The 19,135-nt window shown below is 35.4% G+C and overlaps 3 protein-coding genes across 5 annotated transcripts; 2 read left to right on the forward strand and 1 right to left on the reverse strand.

Annotated features, from left to right (window-relative positions):
• Positions 1-1,143: 1,143 nt before the first annotated feature.
• On the reverse strand, positions 1,144-5,885 carry LOC306883418 (UPF0461 protein C5orf24 homolog). Of its 2 annotated transcripts, none has more exons than XM_079438662.1 (2): positions 3,253-3,574; positions 1,144-2,755 (listed from the first exon to the last, which is right to left on the reverse strand). In XM_079438662.1, exon 2 carries the CDS (start codon positions 2,750-2,752, stop codon positions 2,147-2,149), a length of 606 nt encoding a protein of 201 aa, XP_079294788.1. In that variant the 5' UTR covers positions 2,753-2,755; positions 3,253-3,574; the 3' UTR covers positions 1,144-2,146. The 2 variants fall into 2 exon arrangements, with proteins under 2 accessions (XP_079294788.1, XP_079294787.1); XM_079438661.1 differs by lacking the exon at positions 3,253-3,574 and adding an exon at positions 5,795-5,885 and having other exon boundaries at positions 1,242-2,755.
• On the forward strand, positions 4,681-9,282 carry LOC306883417 (serine/threonine-protein phosphatase 2A catalytic subunit alpha isoform-like). Its single transcript, XM_079438660.1, has 7 exons — positions 4,681-5,137; positions 6,429-6,638; positions 6,733-6,906; positions 7,024-7,113; positions 7,228-7,389; positions 8,261-8,379; positions 8,501-9,282. Exons 1-7 carry the CDS (start codon positions 5,036-5,038, stop codon positions 8,571-8,573), a joined length of 930 nt encoding a protein of 309 aa, XP_079294786.1. The 5' UTR covers positions 4,681-5,035; the 3' UTR covers positions 8,574-9,282.
• A 1,029-nt stretch (positions 9,283-10,311) lies between these two features.
• LOC306883792 (sideroflexin-1-like) lies at positions 10,312-18,816 on the forward strand. Of its 2 annotated transcripts, none has more exons than XM_079439278.1 (11): positions 10,312-10,427; positions 13,259-13,428; positions 13,532-13,702; positions 13,823-13,921; positions 14,018-14,093; positions 14,246-14,331; positions 15,010-15,137; positions 15,387-15,436; positions 15,631-15,680; positions 15,772-15,819; positions 15,921-18,815. In XM_079439278.1, the coding sequence occupies exons 2-11, from the start codon at positions 13,265-13,267 to the stop codon at positions 16,015-16,017; spliced, it is 969 nt and encodes a 322-aa protein (XP_079295404.1). In that variant the 5' UTR covers positions 10,312-10,427; positions 13,259-13,264; the 3' UTR covers positions 16,018-18,815. The 2 variants fall into 2 exon arrangements, with proteins under 2 accessions (XP_079295404.1, XP_079295403.1); XM_079439277.1 differs by lacking the exon at positions 10,312-10,427 and adding an exon at positions 10,946-11,068 and having other exon boundaries at positions 15,921-18,816.
• Positions 18,817-19,135: the final 319 nt, after the last annotated feature.

Here is a 19,135-nt window from a genome sequence, read left to right on the forward strand (position 1 = left end):
CAGAAAGCACAATTTATTGGTCTCGATTAACAGGCACATGCTCCGACATGCTTCATTTTCTAAGGTTTCTTTGCGCATTTTGTGGGTGGTTGGAAATTAGGCCATGCCACGCATAAGTGTAATATGTCAGACAGTTATGGCAAGCGGGTTTAACATGCATTCCTTACTAGTAATTAATTGTGGTGCCTTTCATGTTACTACTCATATTTATAGTTCTTAGCCTGTACTCCAATTGTTAACATTTTATTCTTACTAGATTTACAATTCATATAAATTAGGCCTAAAAAAGCAAGTAAACAGTGGGATAAGAAATATTAAAATTTTGATAGAAACCTAAGAAATAGGTACTAGTTTCTAATAATTAAGTTTATTAATTAACCATTAAACCTAAAATAGATACTAACAAAATTGGTGTGAAACTGCAAAGCATATTAGTGAATAGTTGACATACGAACCATAGAATTCAGGGGGGGGTAAATCATTTCTGTAACAATGGAATAGTAGCAGGAAAAGAAAAGCTAATATCCGAAGGATAAGTATTCACATTAAAAAAATCCAATTAAAATATTTAAATAAAATATAATCCAATTAGATAAGATATTAATCATTACTGGATTCATTTTAAAAAGCACTACAGAAACACGTTAGTTAGATTAAATGTTAAAATGGCTTGCCACAGCCATGCGTCAACATCCATTGTGTCATGAGATAAAATGTACCTCGTTTATCGGCCTATTTTAAGATTACCCGTCAAAAATAAATATAGAAGTGGCAATACATTTGCAATAAAAGCTATTCTAATGTCAACTTTTTAAGAATTTGGTCATGTTATAGCTTATCCGCGTTCAGTGTTTGTATAGAAACATATTTAACAGAACAAAGACAGTATGAGGGGACCTATGAATTGCCCGCGGTTTCTACAAAAATCTTCGTTCTGAACAATTCTAAAAATTCTATAATGTAAAAATTGTAAGTTACATTTTATTGAATTATGCGCAGTAGTGTTCTTATAGGTCATGATTAGGTAACGTTCATAAAGTTATTTTAATGCTATGTCTTAACAGGTTTTCTCTTACAATATTTTTAATATTGTATTTCCTATTTAGCCCATGCAAATTCAGTTTTTTTTTTTTTTTAAATTTTGGATACATATTTTTACATGTTATATTGTTTACACAATTACAGTCATATCATTACTTCATAAGAGACACAATTTCACACCAAACTTAATAGATCTGGGGAAAAAAATATTTATAAATAATTTGTACAAAAACATTGTTTTAACAGTTTTCTCGCACAACTTATTTTTTGGATTGATAATTGATTTTTATTTATTCTTTTTCTTTATCAGATCAGGTGTATTCAATTACACAAAACTGAGACTTGTTTTAGTCCAGTGGTTAAAAAAAGTAACACTATTCTAGAGTGGATCACTGATCAGCAAAACAATTTTAGGTTGAACAGAACACACTGGCTGATATAAACTCTGTTATATTTACAAGAGCATTATGCCATTGCTGAAATCTGTGACTTGACGTTTTATCAAAAATCCACACCATCCTCTGTCTGAAAAGGGCACCAAGAATTTCATAAATATACAACAACAACAAAAAAGATCAACATATCACTGGACAGTTCAAACAGAGCACTTTCACATACACATCAGGGGAACAGAGGAGTTATTTCTAGTGATCAGATTTTTCAAGTCAAATACAATGTCCTAAAATCTAGAGTGAAACAAACTATGTGATAAAGCAGTAACTTTACATCGAAAGTATTAAGGAAAAGGCAAAGTTAAATGTAAAACAACACAATTGCAGTTCTCTCCACATTGTACTTCAGCAAAGTCTAAGGGACTGAAAAGATTAATATGTGTTCAATACTGTAACTTTATTTCACAATACTACCGTCATGCACATCTGTACAATAGGTTAACATACATCATAGCGAGAAAGGTAATGCTAATGGTCTTTGGAAAAAGATACACAAAAGGATAACACTGGCACATACACATGAGTTGAAGTATCAAAATCCATCTTTTTTTCTTCCTTGCAAGAGTTTGACATTTCAAACACAATTCACTCTGACTTTGGACATGCACCCACATCCCGAGTCCCCCCTTGCAATAAATAAAAAAACACAGTTTTCACTCGGTAGTAGTGTCTTTCTCTTTCACAGTGGCTTCGCACAAGGCCCTCTTCTGCATCATAGTGTAAGGGAACGGTGCACCATTGCAGGCGCCATAGTCCAGTTTGTTAAGCCTTGCCAGAGTTTTGATGCTGCCTGGAGGCCTACCTGGGCTCACCTTGTAGCCTGCAGCTTTGGTGGTGCCCAGTGGCCGTCCTGGGCTGGTTTTAAAGCCTGCTGCTCTGGTGGTGCCGGGCGGTCGTCCCGTACTTGTCCTGTAGCCTGCAGACTTAGTGGTACCCGAGGGCCTGCCTCGTCGTCCAGACTTTCCGAGGCCTTTCTTTTTCTTGGAGCTCTCAGGAGCATCTGCAGCCCTCATTCGAACGGTTTGGGAGTGAAATTCATTCTGGGGGTCCTGCATCTGACAGGACATGGGCTTGATCATGCTCTGTGGCAAGGGGGGCAAGTTTGGGAGTGGCAGTTGTAGTGCAGGAGGTGGGGCGGTGGTGTAAAATTTGTTGGACTGTGAACTGCACAACTCAAAGTGACTGGCTGGGTGTTGCCCATCATCTCCAATGCTACCCAGACCATAGTCGTTGCTGTTGCTGGCTACTTGGTGCATCATTTTCTGTTAAAATAAAATATATTTGAAAACATTTGATATGTTACAAGATAAAGTGGTTAATGAAAAATATGTTGTGAAATAACAACTGAATATGAGGCTTTGCAATACTTTTCCAACATCTTACATCGACCGCGTGCATCGAAAGTGATTGATTGAGGACGTCAATCAAAACAAAAACAACGGGCCTGTGCAATTAACCACTGAAAGTTAATGCAGAAGAAGGCGTAGCTATATAAACTATGTATAAACTACGGAAATATTCAGACTTTAAGTAGGTCGCATCACTTTCAGTTAGATAAACAATGTCTGGACACAAAATGTACAGCGACCGCGGAATATCGCTTATGCAAATCCATCGTTGTCCTGTCATTCTGTCTTTTTTACCTGCGCTATTTGGTTGTTAATATAGACTATTATTTAAATTACTGCAAATAAAATTGAATTTAGTATAAAACAGATGTAATTTTGCGTTAAATAATGCGATAAAGAAAGTACTTTACCTCATCTGTTACGCGGATCACGGAGTGTAACGGGTTAAACACGAAACAGATATATCTGCCATTCTTGAAAGCAGAAGCATAATGTTATTCACGCAGGAATATGGACATCCTTGAACCGCAAAATGCTTTCTTCCAAAAAGATCGTGCTAATTCTGGATTATGGGATGGATATTTTTCCCCTGAACCGCTGAGGTTTAAAGCTGAAAGGCAGCCATTTTCACTAGAAAAAAAAGAATAAAATAGTAAGAATAGCTAATACGCATGCGTCAACTGCTGGTGGGAATTTATACTATTCTTCAGCAAATAACTACCAGAAGGCCCTGCTGTCAGCTTTCGCGCCACCTTTGTCCTCGATATTTATTAATTTATATATATATATATATATATATATATATATATATATATATATATATATATATATATATATATATATATATATATATATATATTTATTTATTTATTTTATTTTATTTATTTTTTTATAATATTTGAAAATGTCACTGTGTTTATACAGAATGCGTATGGTTGGGGATTTTTTAATTATTATTATTAATCTTAATTTAAGTCATATTTCCAAGGAGAGTGTTCAAGCTTCTTTATTATGAGAGCACACCACTGATCTATATATAATTATATATATATATATATATATATATATATATGTTCTTTATTATAGATCAGTGGAGCTCACAAGGAAAATCTCATGTTCCCCATCACATAAATAAAGTAAAGAAAAAATATGTGGTATATGAGAAAGTAAAAATATATGACCATGAAAACAGTGTATGGATAGAAAATATTTAGGAATAACAATATTTAAATAAAGTTTGTTAAAGACCATAATGAACGCTGCTTCTTCACATAAAATACACAGAAACACAGAGGAAAAAAGACCTATCACTTCCTAGCAACAGAGCATAATAATAATAATAATAATAGGTAAAAAGTACTTTAACCCAGCAACAGAGCATAATGTAGTAGTACTAGTAGTAACTATAATAACATTATAATTATTACTACTTTATTTCTTTATTGAAGCCTAATGTAGCGGTTCTCAAATTAAAATGTACTGTTATTCCCCTTGTACATCAGTTGGCGGCACTAAACGCACAAGAGACAAAGCAATATATCTGCGACAAATACTACTATGGCGAAGATTTATCTGGTCAATATTAATAAGGTCATGATGACGTTCATTGATAGCCATCCTATTGCGAACGCCTGGTTTATAAATATTAATTAGGTAATAAAGATTCAGTCTAGTAATCTACTAATGGAGAAGGCTTGGCTCATGAATATTAAGCAGGAAGTCTAGTAATCTACCAATGGAGAAGGCTTGGCTCATGAATATTAAGCAGGAAGTCTAGTAATCTACCAATGGAGAAGGCTTGGCTCATGAATATTAAGCAGGAAGTCCTCGCAGTAGTAAGATTCGTTATTTTGAATGCGGATTAGGTGACGTCAACCTACATCAGCGTATTCTTCGTCGCTGCTGCGCATCACAACCAGACTGACCGAAATCAAAGGAGCTTTCAGGCTTACTTTTAATCGTGTACTGCTTCAAAGAACAGCCATTCATCGATTTATTCTTGAGGGAGTAAAATTGACAGCGTTTCACTTCATTTTGCGGCCTTAAAGTATTTCAAGTAACCAAGGACTCAACAGCTTTATTTCAAACTGGGATTGATTACTTTGACGCATGACGCCAAACCCAAATAAAGCATTCTGAGTCGTTTTACCTTGTTTTTTAACATTACTTGAATGATTTAAGGAATTGTCGAGAATGGACGAGAAGGTATTCACGAAAGAACTGGATCAATGGATCGAGCAACTGAACGAGTGCAAGCAACTGTCGGAAAACCAAGTGAAAATGTTATGCGAGAAGGTGAGTTCCGCATGACGGCCATCCTCACCGAGTCAGTGTTGCATTGTATGTTAAAACACGTGTTTAGTCAGGCGGCCCGTGGGTGCAGCAGACAGGCTATATTTGCTATCGGCTCAGATACAGTTGCAGTGCGCCCTTCCCACTGGCCGCTCATCCGAAGATGGCGGTGCCGAATTATTCTATTATTGGCCGTCTGTGCGCCATGAATGTGACTGTTTGCTGTTGGTTGTTGGCTGTTGGCAGCACAGTTAGCAACCAGAGCTCGTCAGGTTATGCCCACTTTACTGGTATTCGTTGTCAGGCAGAGTTTTGGGTTTGCCTTTTGCTTTCTAAGCAAACGTCCATCAGCTTCCGTTAAAAAAAACCTAAACAACCTAATTTTGAGATATATATATACATATATAATTTATTTTCTTTTAATGTGTTAAAAGGAGCCATTTTTATGTAAATTGTTTAGCAATGTTAAAAATGCCCAGATTATTTCAAGTGGCGCATCTAGAATTAGTCCTCCTGCATTAATCACTATGACCTTTATTCTGTTAAACCAAAATTTTCAATGTCCTGTAACTTTACCTGCACAATCTAAAAGTGAAAATGTGCACTTGTTGCCTTAAAATAGTTGAGCTAAAAATGAAAATTCTGTCATCATGTACTCACCCACATGTTGTTCCAAACCTGCATGAATCACTTTCTACTGTGGAGCACAAAAGGAAGATGTTCCGGAGTTTGTATTGGGGAAAATATCCATCTTTTATAATATATAAAATATTAAAAATAATGATTATTAATAGTAGTATTGCAATTAATATTATTATTCATTTATTTTTATTTTATTATTACCAGTTAGTTTAGATGTTACCACATTTTTAGGTTATCTGACACATTTTTACAGTGCATTTGGGCCCTCATTCCATTTCCAAGAACAAATCCATTAAGCATATGCCAATATTTATTCATCAGTGGTCTGTGTCAACATTGCCTCTCACAGTTTGTTCAGGTAGGGCTCGATGCAGTCCACAAGATCCAGGGGGCATGGTTGGATCCACATCTAGGGGGTGGAGCTTGGTAGGTTTATGGGTGGGTTTAGGGATCAGGAGGTGGAGATGGGTAGGTTTAGGTATATGTAAGGTGGGAGGAGTTGGATCTGGATCCAACCACGCCCCCTGGATCTTGTGGGCTGTAGCAAGAAGCTCCTCAGTTTGTTAGGAATTTTAAATGCACTTTAGCTTAATAGTTGAGACCATGGTTTGTGTGCTTTTGTAGTCTAACCTGCCTGTTTTATCTATTGCAGGCTAAAGAAATTTTATCCAAAGAATCAAACGTTCAGGAGGTGCGTTGCCCGGTCACAGTATGTGGAGATGTACACGGCCAATTTCATGATCTTATGGAGCTGTTTAAGATCGGGGGTAAATCACCAGATACTAATTATCTATTCATGGGAGACTATGTGGATAGAGGCTACTATTCAGTAGAGACAGTCACACTACTGGTGTCTTTAAAGGTATGTGAATAGATATAGTTTTAATATGAAAGATTTTTAAGAAAATGTTCATTTGCATTGTTAATGGCTTGTTTTGTCATTTTAAATGGTCCAGGTTCGATATCGAGAGAGAATCACCATCCTCCGTGGAAATCATGAAAGTAGACAGATCACACAAGTTTATGGCTTTTATGACGAGTGCCTGAGAAAATACGGAAATGCAAATGTTTGGAAATATTTCACAGACCTCTTTGACTACCTTCCTCTTACAGCCCTCGTAGACACACAGGTAAAGTGGTTTGTGATTAAGAGTATTTCATCCGTTGTAACCGTAGTCAACTCAAACAAAGACGTTGCATAGTAATTTGAGTGCACATAAATCTTAAGCTTTGCTCTGTCTCCACAGATTTTCTGTCTCCATGGAGGATTGTCACCTTCAATTGACACGTTGGATCACATCCGCGCGTTGGACCGTATCCAAGAAGTTCCCCATGAGGTATAAATTCGACATGTGAATATCAGAAAGATGTATAGTGTTACTATATTCAAAATCATTAAGAGTCCCAGCTGTGAATACTACTCACAGGACCTTATGAAATCTTATTGGCAGGGTCCCATGTGTGATTTGCTGTGGTCAGATCCGGATGACCGTGGAGGTTGGGGGATTTCCCCCAGGGGGGCTGGGTACACATTTGGCCAGGACATCTCAGAAACATTTAACCATGCTAACTGCTTGACTCTGGTCTCACGAGCTCACCAGTTAGTGATGGAGGTAAAAGAGAATTGATTACCGTGTATAAATATTTGTTGGATACATAAATGGTTTTTGGAGTAGAAATAAGTTTTATTTTTAGAAGGCCAAAAGTGGCGTGTTATTACTAGTGATATTGGTCATATTTACTGTAATTAAGAGGGTTATTATGGAGTATTTCCATGAATTAGATGTACATTTCAGACATCTTCACTTTTCTTTAAAACCTGTAGGCTAATTGAGTAAAATCATTCAATATGCATTCATAGAGTTGCTATTATGACATATTTTCAATTACAATAGTGGCAAGTAATATATATATATATATATATTAATATGCCTGTATATAAAAAGTAATAGAATGGATTTTAACTTTCTCCTGAATCTCTTTTACTTAGATTTTGATTTGTCTCACATTGGTTATTTAATTATTCAACTAAATTGTCAAAAAACAATTTTAAATAAAATAGTTGATTTACTATTTCACACTAATTATAATTTAAAGAATATATAAATATTAAGACAAAATTTAGACAAAAGTAACTAGTACTTTCTATATTTAAAAAATGTTCTTTTGACAATGGAATAACTGATGGCAGACCAGGCAGAATCCTAATAAAAGAGATTCTGAAAGGAAAATGGATATAATTATGTTGTCGTATATCATTTTTGAAGATTTTGAATGTTGTTTGTTGCATGAGTAAATTAAAATATAACATGAAGAGAATGCAGGATATCAGAAACAAAATATGTAATAGAAATTTGAAATTGTACAAAGTTCTAAAATATTCAAATATATGTTTTGTTTCTAATTTGTAGCAGATGGATAATAATACACCTACTGACTGTGGATTAGCTACTTGCTAATATATTTTTTAAAACATTTCTACAGGGTTATAACTGGTGTCACGAGCGTAATGTTGTAACGATCTTCAGTGCACCTAATTATTGCTACCGATGTGGTAACCAGGCTGCCATCATGGAACTCGATGACACGCTCAAGTATTCCTTGTACGTATATGACATAAAGCATACAACAATTTCTGTTCTTATTGATAATTCCCTTTTCTGTGTTATATACCTGTAATTTTGCTGTTATAAATATGAATATTAAGAGAATGATTTCCTTTAGTTTACAGTTTGACCCTGCACCACGTAGAGGAGAGCCTCACGTTACTCGTCGCACTCCAGATTATTTCCTGTAAGATGGGAAGGCTTTTTTTAAAATTACAGTATTGCAGCACTATCTGACCAGTGGACAATGATTATTCATAGAAGACATGCTCATCTGTTCAAATTTTCCAACACAAACCCCTGTCCTTGGACCAAAACGTGCCATATCTATACTGCAATAAAATAGCTGCAGTCTTCTCAACAAACACACAAATGTAACGGTACTCTTTCATCTGCATCATGTACTTTTCTCTCTTATGTACTAAAACGCTGTTGTGTTTTTGATCAGGATATAAGGGTTTCTTCTGACTAACGGGTTTATGTGCATTCTTCTGAAACGCTGTGTTTTGGAATAACATTTTGAATATACACTCTAAATGCTTATGACTGGATAATGTTCAAGTTGTGATGAGCTTAAAATAGTGCTGTGTATTATAGCTGCACTTTCATGCTGCATGGCCTCGGGTACACAATGAGCTGTCATCTGGCAAATTTCCGACTGCTGTTTTAAACGATTGCCTACTGCAGTGTTTGTTACAGGTGGGTATGAGACACTTTAGTTTTAGTCCCTTTTCAGTGTCTTTTAAGCACTTTTTTCAATGCAGTATTTGTTATTGTTCTTAGTTTACAGAGCAGTGGTTTTGTTTGTTTTTGCTTTTGTTACTGCATTATTTCCCAATCATTTGTAAATGAGAGCACAATTAAATAGAGTTTTGGACGGCAATAAAGACTTGTGCTATTTATCTATGTAAAGTCTGTTTCTTTTTAGACAGCAGCTGTAACGTTCTGTCCTTCCTCTGCTGTAGGATGGAGCGAAATGTTAGTAGTGTTGCTGATTGATTTTAATTGTCAAACTGGGTCATTCCTGTTATGCAGTAAAATGGACTGAGCACTGTAACTATAAAAGAAAAACGAAATATGCCTGTATTGTATTTTTTTAATGGTTACAGTACAGCAGACTTTGAAAAAAATATGGTCTGGTTAAGTTCAGGCAACTAATTAAACTATGAAATATAAGAGGATGGAAAGACAAAAAGAATGAGGTTAACCATTGCTCAGAGAAAAATAAAAATTTAGCTTGTATGAAGATGAAAACGTGGAATTATTTGAAAACCATCATTTCTGTAATTCTAATAGTTTGTATAAAATATAACAGAGATGCTTGCTCGTGATGTGTTGTTTAATTTTTTTGGATAAGGAGTTTTTTAAAAACGAGGAAATATCTGAAAACGTTTATTTATCAAAATAAAAATACTAAACACTCACTAAAACCAAAGTGCCACACTTAAAATTCACTCTTATGTTAACTTACACAACTAATCTTACTAATTTACAGGCTAGGACACCGGCAAAGGATATAAGTATCGCTTTTTATTTTATTCATTTGTGTGTTTTTTCCCTTTATATGTTTACTATTGAAATGTTGTTGTATGCATTTGTCCATTTGATTTAATTTCGGTATTTTCTTAAATGTGTGTGTATAGAGTATTTACAGAGTGTTAACTTTTAGTTTTAGTTACTTTTTCCTATTTGTAAATCACTTTGGATTAAAGCGTCTGCTAAATGACTAAAAATAAGAAAGTAACTTAATGAAAACAAAATTATATGATTTGCATGACTGAAAATCCTGAGTTTAATATTTTACACAGAATTGCGGACATGAAAATGCTACCAATAACAGGAATGACATAACAGGTTGGCGTTTTAAATAACCGCTAGATGGAGCCATTTTCTTGACCAGTAATCTTAAAATGTAGTTAATTGTCCCAAACACTACAGAATACCCTTAAAGGGACTTTGATTGTGCTACTGATGAATCTATCACGCACCCTCTTCGAATAAAAGAGCTTTGATTAGCTCCAAGAAATAACTGGCATTTCGAAAAGGTAATTATGTAATTAACATATATCTTTCTGTAGAGATTCGATTAAAACATAACAAATGGTTAAAGTGTTCATTGTAATCCTTCTGTATGACATACAAATGGCATCTAAGATATAAGAAGTGGCAGGCGCTACAGCATTTATTTATTTGGTGAACACAATTTACATAAAAGAGTAATGCTTTACGTTTCAGTTAGACAATCAACAGTCAAAAATGTATGTCATAAAAACTGAAGACTTAGAATGGATTTGGCATCTTTGAAGCTCATTAAATTCCATAATCAAGATATTTGCATTCCTTTGATTTCACGACAAAAGTCTTTCGTTGGCATTTTATCTTACTCGCTGAGCATACGCATCTAAAATTCCGTACCTACCTATTTATCTATAACTAATTTTATGGATATAACTGTTTTCTGGAATATAAATCGAATGTTACCATGTTACAAATATTTAGCAAGAAATCGAAAACTTTTATTTTGAATTATCGTCAGCGTCTGTGGTTGGCTGGGAGAGAAGGTGGCGTTTACTGCAGCGTTCTTCACGTTCATTCGTAAATTCCAAATTAGCCTCAGCGCGTGAGACTGATATCTGCTGCGGAGTGCTGTGATTTGATCTGACGGCGAGCTTTGCTCTGTTGCACTGTAAGTAACATGACCTTTCTTTATAGATCTCCACGGATGCCATTGACAAGATATTTTTTTCTTCTTTTTTTTTTTGCTGGCTGCATTAGAATGTAAAAGCTTATGCTGCCACTAAGTGGATTTGTGATGTGGCATCCAGAGGTTGATAAAGAGATGCACAGCTGGAGTTGTACAGATGCTTTTAAAGACAAAACGAGTATTGATTGAGATGTTCATCATATGGAGATATATTTTAATAATATGATATTTAAGCATAAAATAATTCATATTTGGATTTATGACATATTGAAACCCCCAAAGGAAACCACCTAACCGGTACTGACTGGTTTTGAACCATTCTTTGCCATTGGGCTAAAATGATGAAATTCTAACAATTGATTTCAAAACGAGACACCAAATAAATCATGCCATTTATCCTATAGTGCTTCTTTAAAAAGCATCGCTGTTTTAACACAAAATATAGCCTATGAATTAAGATGTGTTCATGCATATTATTAATTACTAGGCTATTGAAAAAACACAGAGTCTAATATAATCATGAATGCATACAATTGGACAAGAAAAGGGCTGTTTGGGGAAAGTGTCATAAACACGGTTTCTCAGTTCAAAGTTCAGTTCAGATCAAGAGGCCCGTGCATCGTCTTATCACTGCAATCCACAGCGTGCACGCGCTGTTCTGGTGCTTTCATTGTAGGAAAACGTAACATAGTCGCTTTGTTGCGATGTCCGAATCGTGAATCAATTGAGTCGGTACTTTGTTTAGCGTATCGGTTGAGCCTGTGCAGTGTGCAAACAAGCAGTCTGAAGGATTGTTCAGAAAAATGACTGAACGATTCGTTGACGGATCGAATTGAATCCGTCAGAATCAACTGAACTGACTCATTGAACCGAGAATCATCTCTTGTCAAATAAAACTAAACTTATTGGCAAATAGAAGAACGTTACATAAAACGTAAATCGAAATATTTACAATTTTACGTTGGTTTTACTAAATTGCTTGTTATGGAAATACGCTATATATACGATATTTAAATGAATTGTGATACTTAATGTAAATGTGCATTTAAAGTTTTACATATTTTTTTGGAATTATGGCTGGTCTGGGAAAATAACATTATTAATAAAACATAATCGAATTAAAACGTACATATCGAAACGTTTCTAAACATTTAAAATGCAACACTGAATCCGAACCGGTTCTTTGAAACGAACTGCTCAAAATAATCAAATGAGTCGGACCTCCTATCACCATTGAAACACGACGTTACAACCGGGACGCAGCGCAAGCCAAAGCATCAAGTGATCTCGTGCAAAGCACATGAACATGATTTGATTTAAAAAGAGAGAACTATCCATTTAATCAATCCCCTTCCCTGAGACTCAATTTTCTAATCTGATACTTCAGCCAGTTTCACAGCAGGCCATATATATACAGAGGCGCTGCTTTATATGGGAATAGCAGCACCTTATGCCGTTTTCAGTGTGACGGATGTTCAGGTCTTTCTTTGGTTGGCTGGTCAGCTGTGTTTTTAGCAGCTACATGCTGATTCAGCGGTGGCTTAATGAGGAGAGGAATGTCATGTGCAAGCATTATTCGGTTGTTTCTGGGGGGGCTTTTGATTCACTAGATGTTATTTAACTATATTGTTTTTCTATATAGTAAATATAGTAAAACTGACTGGCGCCCATAAGTGAAATTCTGTTTACATTACTGTTCAAAAGTTTGGGGTTAAGTGTTTTTTTTGTAGAAATTACTATATTTATTCAGCAAGGATGCATCAATGATTGAACTTTCTATTCCATATCAAATAACCTTAAAAATATTAAGCAGCACTACTGTTTTCAGTATTGATAATAATAATAAATATTTCTTGAGCAGCAAATCAGCATTTTTGAATGATTTCTGAAGGATCATGTGACACTGAGGACTGGAGTAATGACAACTGAAAATTCAGCTTTGATATCACATTAATAAATTACATTTTAAAATGTATTCAAATAAAAACCAGTTATTTTAGTATAATTTATTCTTATAATATTTCACAATATTACTTTTGTATTGTATCTTGGAACAAGTAAGTCTCAAGTTACCATCCCCAAACTTTTGAACAGTAGTGTACTTACCATCAAAAATAGCTTCAGTGTTAAAAGATAAAGAAAAGTGTTTTTAACAGTGTAATATTTTTACAGTGTACCATGGCAGCTGAGCTCTCCACCTCCATAAACATTAAAGAGCCACGCTGGGATCAGGGAACATTTGTGGGTCGAGCAAAGCATTTCTTCACTGTCACAGACCCAAGAAACATCCTCCTGTCAAATGAACAATTAGAAAAAGCATGTCAGATTATTCTGGATTACAAGTAAGATTCTACCCTGCACTTGTGTGCTTTTCTATAGTGTTTCATGCTACATAGATTTTGAACAAATAGACTATCGTAAACTTCCATTTTCCTCTCCTTGAAGAAAAGGGGTGGTAACACCAGGTCTCACAGAAGACGAGCTATGGAGGGCGAAGTATGTTTTTGACTCAGCATTCCATCCAGACACAGGCGAGAAAATGCTCCTGATTGGTCGCATGTCTGCTCAGGTCCCCATGAACATGACCATCACTGGATGCATGATGACGTTCTACAGGTGAATCATGCTGGTTTTGCTGTGTAATCCACTATTGCAGGGTAGCAATAGGACGTTTTTGGACAATAATGATTTGCCCACATATAATGCTGAATATTTATACTCTTTCTCTCCTTTTAGAACGACTCCAGCGGTTCTGTTTTGGCAGTGGATTAATCAGTCTTTTAATGCCATTGTCAACTACACCAACAGGAGCGGAGATGCCCCCATCACAGTAAAGTGCGATCATGCATATGAACATTTTTTGCATTTATCTAGTGTTCTGCGTTGAACAATTTTGCAATATCCCTAAATTCCTAATATTTGTTCTTGCAGCCAGCTTGGCACAGCATATGTATCAGCCACCACAGGAGCCGTGGCTACTGCTTTAGGACTAAATGCATTAGCAAAGGTAATGGTCTTGCTTTCTAATGTTTAAGGGCTGTAACTCTTTCACTGCAAAGTAATAAATATTAGAGTGTTTATTACTCATTGCTCACTCTTTGTGTTCATCTAATAATCAGTATTTATGTTTAAACTAAAAATAATTTTACTGTCTTTCAGCATGTGTCTCCACTCATAGGACGCTTTGTTCCTTTCGCTGCTGTAGCTGCTGCTAACTGTATTAATATTCCACTCATGAGACAACGGTAAATAATTATCTAAAACAAATCATGCATAAAGAGCTTTGACCTGAGTTTACTAGGGTTGCTCAGAATCGGTTGTTCGATAGTCATGAAATACTGGAATAACAAAAAAAAATGAGCATGTTCTGTATAATTCAAAAGTTTGGGTTTGGTAAGATTTTTTATGTTTTTGAAAGAACTCTTTATTTGATTAATAATATAGTAAAACATTAATATTGTGAAATATTACTCAAATCTAAAATAACTATTTCCTATTTATTATATATATCTTAAAATGTAATTTATTCCTGTGATGGCAAAGATGAATTTTCATTAGTCATTACTCCAGTTTTCACACAATCCTTCAGAAATCATTTTAATATGCTGATTTGCTGCTTTAAAAAAAAACAATCCTTATGCATAATATTTTTGTGGAAACCTTGACACATTTCTTTTTCAGGATTTTTTGATGAATAGAAACAGCATTCATTTCAAATGTAAATCTTTTGTAATATCATAAATGTCTTTGCTGTCACTATTGACCAATTTGATGCATTCTTGCTGAATAAAATGATCATTTCTTTAAAAAAAAAAAATATGAAATCAGCTGACCCCAAATATTTGACCGGTGGCGTATACTGTGTGCACAGTATAACAGACATGAAGTGATGTGAACTATGTTGTGCCTTTTGTTTCAATCAGGGAACTCAAACACGGCATTCCAGTAACAGATGAGAACGACAATCGGTTAGGAGAATCTTCAAAGGCAGCTCAACAGGCCATCACACAAGTGGTGGTTTCCAGAATCCTCATGGCCTCTCCGGGAATGGGTTCGTTTACTCGAAATCTCTGAAATGGGCTTTGCAACTATATTTATAAAATTATGCATCTGATTTAAACCTAGAAATAAAGTTTAGGAATTTGAAATGTAATAAAATATCAAATATCAGGATTTTTTGAGTAGTCCCTCACTGTAGGTCTTATGCAAATGCAATGTTCATTTATCAAAGTGCATATCTGTTATGGGACACTGTAATTACAAATAAATAATCCATCATTCTAATTAAATCCTCCTATAGCAATCCCACCATTTTTAATGAACTCTTTGGAAAAGAAGGCCTTCCTGAAGGTAATTTCAAACCTACATTATAAATATTTAGTATACATGGCTGAAAATCTTAATGAAAGCTATTTAGCCTTAGAAGAGCACGTACACACCCAACAACAGTGTCCGGTCTGCTTTAATGCATTAGCCCCTAAAATAGCTCCATAGAATCAAGGGCTTTGTTGCCAGGTTGATTTTCTCCTCCTTCAATTTTTCAGAGGTTTCCGTGGATGAGTGCACCCATTCAAGTTGGCTTGGTTGGGTTTTGGTGAGTTGCCAAAGATAGAATGATGGTCTAAGAAACAGTTATTTCCTGAAAGGCATTCAATAATTTGTTACCCATTATTTCTTCTTTTTAGCCTTGTGTTTGCAACCCCATTGTGCTGTGCGTTATTCCCACAAAAGAGGTGAGAACATTTTCAAAACAGTTTGAATCTTTTCAGAATAATTCTATTGGTTTTATGAATCATTCTGTTGCATTTCATAATTAAATGCATCATTCATGCAGCTCTATGGCAGTGAGCCGTTTGGAACCAGAGCTGCAGGAGAAGATTCGAGCCAGTCATCCTGGAGTAGAGACCGTCTACTTCAACAAAGGACTGTAAAGATAAACGTTGGTGAATCTGCTCTCTACTGTAATGGTTTCACGTTCATCTTAAACATCTCTTTGTGTGCCAAAGTTCACCCGTTCCTCTCCAGGACATCCCAACTCAGTCATTTTGTAAGATGATTTTACATTTTTGACTGTTTTAATTGTTTTTAAGCTTGTCGTTGCTGATCTTTGCCAATCTTTTTGTCTGACGTGTATGATGGTGCACACTACTGTATATACATGTAGCATTGTTTTTTTTTTTTTTATATATATATTTGAAATAATTGTATTTGCTGCCAGATTATTCCATGTGCCATTCAATGTCGTTTTCAGTAAGGATCAAAGATGGCTGGTGTTGACCTTGTTTTTCTTTTCCGTTAGTCTGTATTGCATTGTTATTGTCAGTATTTCATCTTCATCTCTTCATGAGGGTTGCAGTTAGTGCCAAATTTCATTTCAGTTTCAAGAAAAATCAAGGGACCTCTAAATGACAACAGTGCAATCCGTTGAAAACGTTGCCAAATACAAACCTCTGCTACACATTTCCTTAGACGCAGGTTTAATAAACCGATAAACTACAGCATGGGTTTTAAGAAGAGTTTTATCTATTTTACTATCCTCAGTATTTGAGTTTAACTAGGATGTTATACAAGAATAGTGTGTATGTTCATACTGTATCATTTCTTCTGCCTGCTGACATTGCATGAACAAACATTTTGTAAGTGAAAATAGTGTGAGGTTAAAGTTCAGCGTGTTCTCATTGACTGTTCCAAAGTCCACTCCTCTAGCAGTTCACGGTAACACATTGTTTTTCAATGCAAACTTCACAAACCTGCATCTGTTTTCTGTAATGAAAGGCCATTTACTCAAGTCCACCCTAAAAACTGTCTTTTCACGTGCCATATTTTGTTACGTGTAAGGTAACACACAACAGTTTCCTAGAATAACTAGAACAATTTAACTATAGAGGTTAATGACTAATGAAAGGTAATGTGTCGTTTTCTGTATCTTTTAAAGAAAAGACACAATCCAATAGTATTTTTTTTAGCTAGTGTGACTTTTCCTTTTATGAGGTGCTACACTGCCGTTGCGTAAATCCTGTTCTTGTTTGCCATTTACACTACATGGCCAAAGTACATGGACAGTTCCTTTAAATGAACAGGTTTGGCTTCAGATTTCAGTCATTTATAATGACAAGTATTAATGTAACTGCATAAAGACATTCTAGCTAGAAAATTGTATTTTAGTAATCTACATGACTCCAGTCCATCAATAAATGTCTTGTGACGTGAAAAGCTGCATGTTTTTAACTTTAAACCATTGCCACATGATGGATAAAGACTTAAAAACGTGGATTTGTCTATTACAAACACACAGCTTTTCACTTCCGAAAACGTAAATTGATGTACTGGAGTCATCTGGATTACTAGTGCATTATTGTGATGTTTTTATCAGCTCTCATTCTGACGGCACCCATTCACTGCAGAGGATCCTTTGGTGAGCAAGTGATAAGGCAAAAATTTTCCAAATCTGTTCCGCTAAAAAACAAACTACATCTTGAATGGCCTGAAGGTGAGAAAATTTTTGGGTGAACTATTCCTTTAATGAACTGCATACAGTGATATTCTAGAGAGCTGCATGTTAAACTTTATTTTCAAGGTCCATAAAGAACTCACTCACCACCTTTTTTGAAACAAGATGATTGACCTACACAAAGCCTTGTCCTTTAGGATGAATTGTAACACAGGCTGTGAACCAGTTCCCATCACTGCGTCCACGTTCCAAAAGCCAAAGCCTTCCTAGAAGAGTTTTGGCGCGAATGGATCAAATAATACAATTGGGTACGTGTTTGGATGTTCATGTATTTTTGGCTATGTTATGTATTTTTAGATTTACTGATGTTAATCTTTGTGAACTTTCTGTTTAATTGACCAAGTCTCCATGTGCTGAGGTATTTAAATATGTTTAATATGTAATCTACTAAGAGACCGCAACAGCTCTCGGTTAGCTGCGTGTTGAGCGCTCTGATCTTTGTTGTTGTGAGACTGTTGATGTGCCACATTTGTTCAGTTCTTGAATGTAGTGTTGGCAGTAATGAAATCAAACTGAGAACATGTACATTTCTGTGGATAGACTGCTGGTTCTGTTGGTAGCCACTCTTTGTTTTTTGTTTTAATTGTGACAAAAGTCCTTGTTCTTCAAGATTCCCTGAAGGTCTTCAGTATTATGCTTCACGTATCTCTGTGGAAGATGATGGGTAGGGGACAATTCTAGGTGTTTAATGTGTGCCAGATCAGGGTCGCCAGCGTCACTAACATTTGCAGGGCCTGGGACAAATTTTTGTTGTACCCCTCAATGAAGGTCCTAGGTGCTCAGATCTTTGATCATTCCCATTCCATTTGAGATCTGTGATATTAAAGGACCTTGAATAAATGAACTGAATTCATAACTGATGTTTCAAACAACTGCTGGTTTGTTTAAGAGAATCGCAACAGCAATGTAGCCATGAGGATCTTTAGATAGGAATTTACAGCACATACGTTCTTTGTAATCATTATAAAGTAGATCCCATATTATGTAATCAATCAATATAACTCAAGGCATCTGCATACTTGGAACAAAATGGTCTGCTCTTCAAATGAACAAGTCGCTCTGATTCGTACAATAATTTGTTTACAGTGAATGAGATGGGTGTACGATTTTCAAGATTAATATTTTTTAAATGTTTCTTATTTTACAGTGAATGGGGATATTGTATTGTGTAGATTACACTACTGTGTGGATTACCTAAATGAAATAAAGAGTATTAAGCAAAGGATCGATTTTGTGGCCTATCCTCATAGCTATATTTGTTTGGTGTATCACACTAGATTTTAGGACTGTGCACTTTAATTTATTACAGTTTCCTCAGTATGAATGAACAGAAAATCGTTCACTTACCTTCAACTGCGGTTGTTGTGCTATTCATCAGTATTCGGCGCGTATGTCACGGTTAAAAATGAATGCCATATATAGCAAAATATATATGATTTAAATCAAATCATAAAATAATATAGCCGAGGCCTACTAGTTGGCTTTGAACATTAGTTCATTGTTAATGTGATGAACTAATCTGCTTTGACTTGAGGGAA

The sequence above is a fragment of the Barbus barbus genome, assembly GCF_936440315.1.
Source record: "Barbus barbus genome assembly, chromosome: 17".
Lineage (NCBI taxonomy): Eukaryota > Metazoa > Chordata > Actinopteri > Cypriniformes > Cyprinidae > Barbus > Barbus barbus.

Excerpts from the sequence above, each read along its gene's own strand:
- LOC306883417 (XM_079438660.1), top strand. The coding sequence starts at position 5,036 with ATGGACGAGAAGGTATTCACGAAAGAACTGGATCAATGGATCGAGCAA. Across the intron at positions 6,907-7,023 it reads CAGCCCTCGTAGACACACAG|ATTTTCTGTCTCCATGGAGG; the intron begins GTAAAGTGGTTT and ends CTGTCTCCACAG. Across the intron at positions 8,380-8,500 it reads GACACGCTCAAGTATTCCTT|TTTACAGTTTGACCCTGCAC; the intron begins GTACGTATATGA and ends GATTTCCTTTAG.
- LOC306883418 (XM_079438661.1), bottom strand. The coding sequence starts at position 5,818 with ATGCAGGTTTGGAACAACATGTGG. Across the intron at positions 2,756-5,794 it reads AGGTTTGGAACAACATGTGG|AAAATGATGCACCAAGTAGC; the intron begins GTGAGTACATGA and ends TTATTTTAACAG.
- LOC306883792 (XM_079439278.1), top strand. The coding sequence starts at position 13,265 with ATGGCAGCTGAGCTCTCCACCTCCATAAACATTAAAGAGCCACGCTGG. Across the intron at positions 15,138-15,386 it reads CATGGCCTCTCCGGGAATGG|CAATCCCACCATTTTTAATG; the intron begins GTTCGTTTACTC and ends ATCCTCCTATAG. Across the intron at positions 15,820-15,920 it reads GCGTTATTCCCACAAAAGAG|CTCTATGGCAGTGAGCCGTT; the intron begins GTGAGAACATTT and ends TCATTCATGCAG.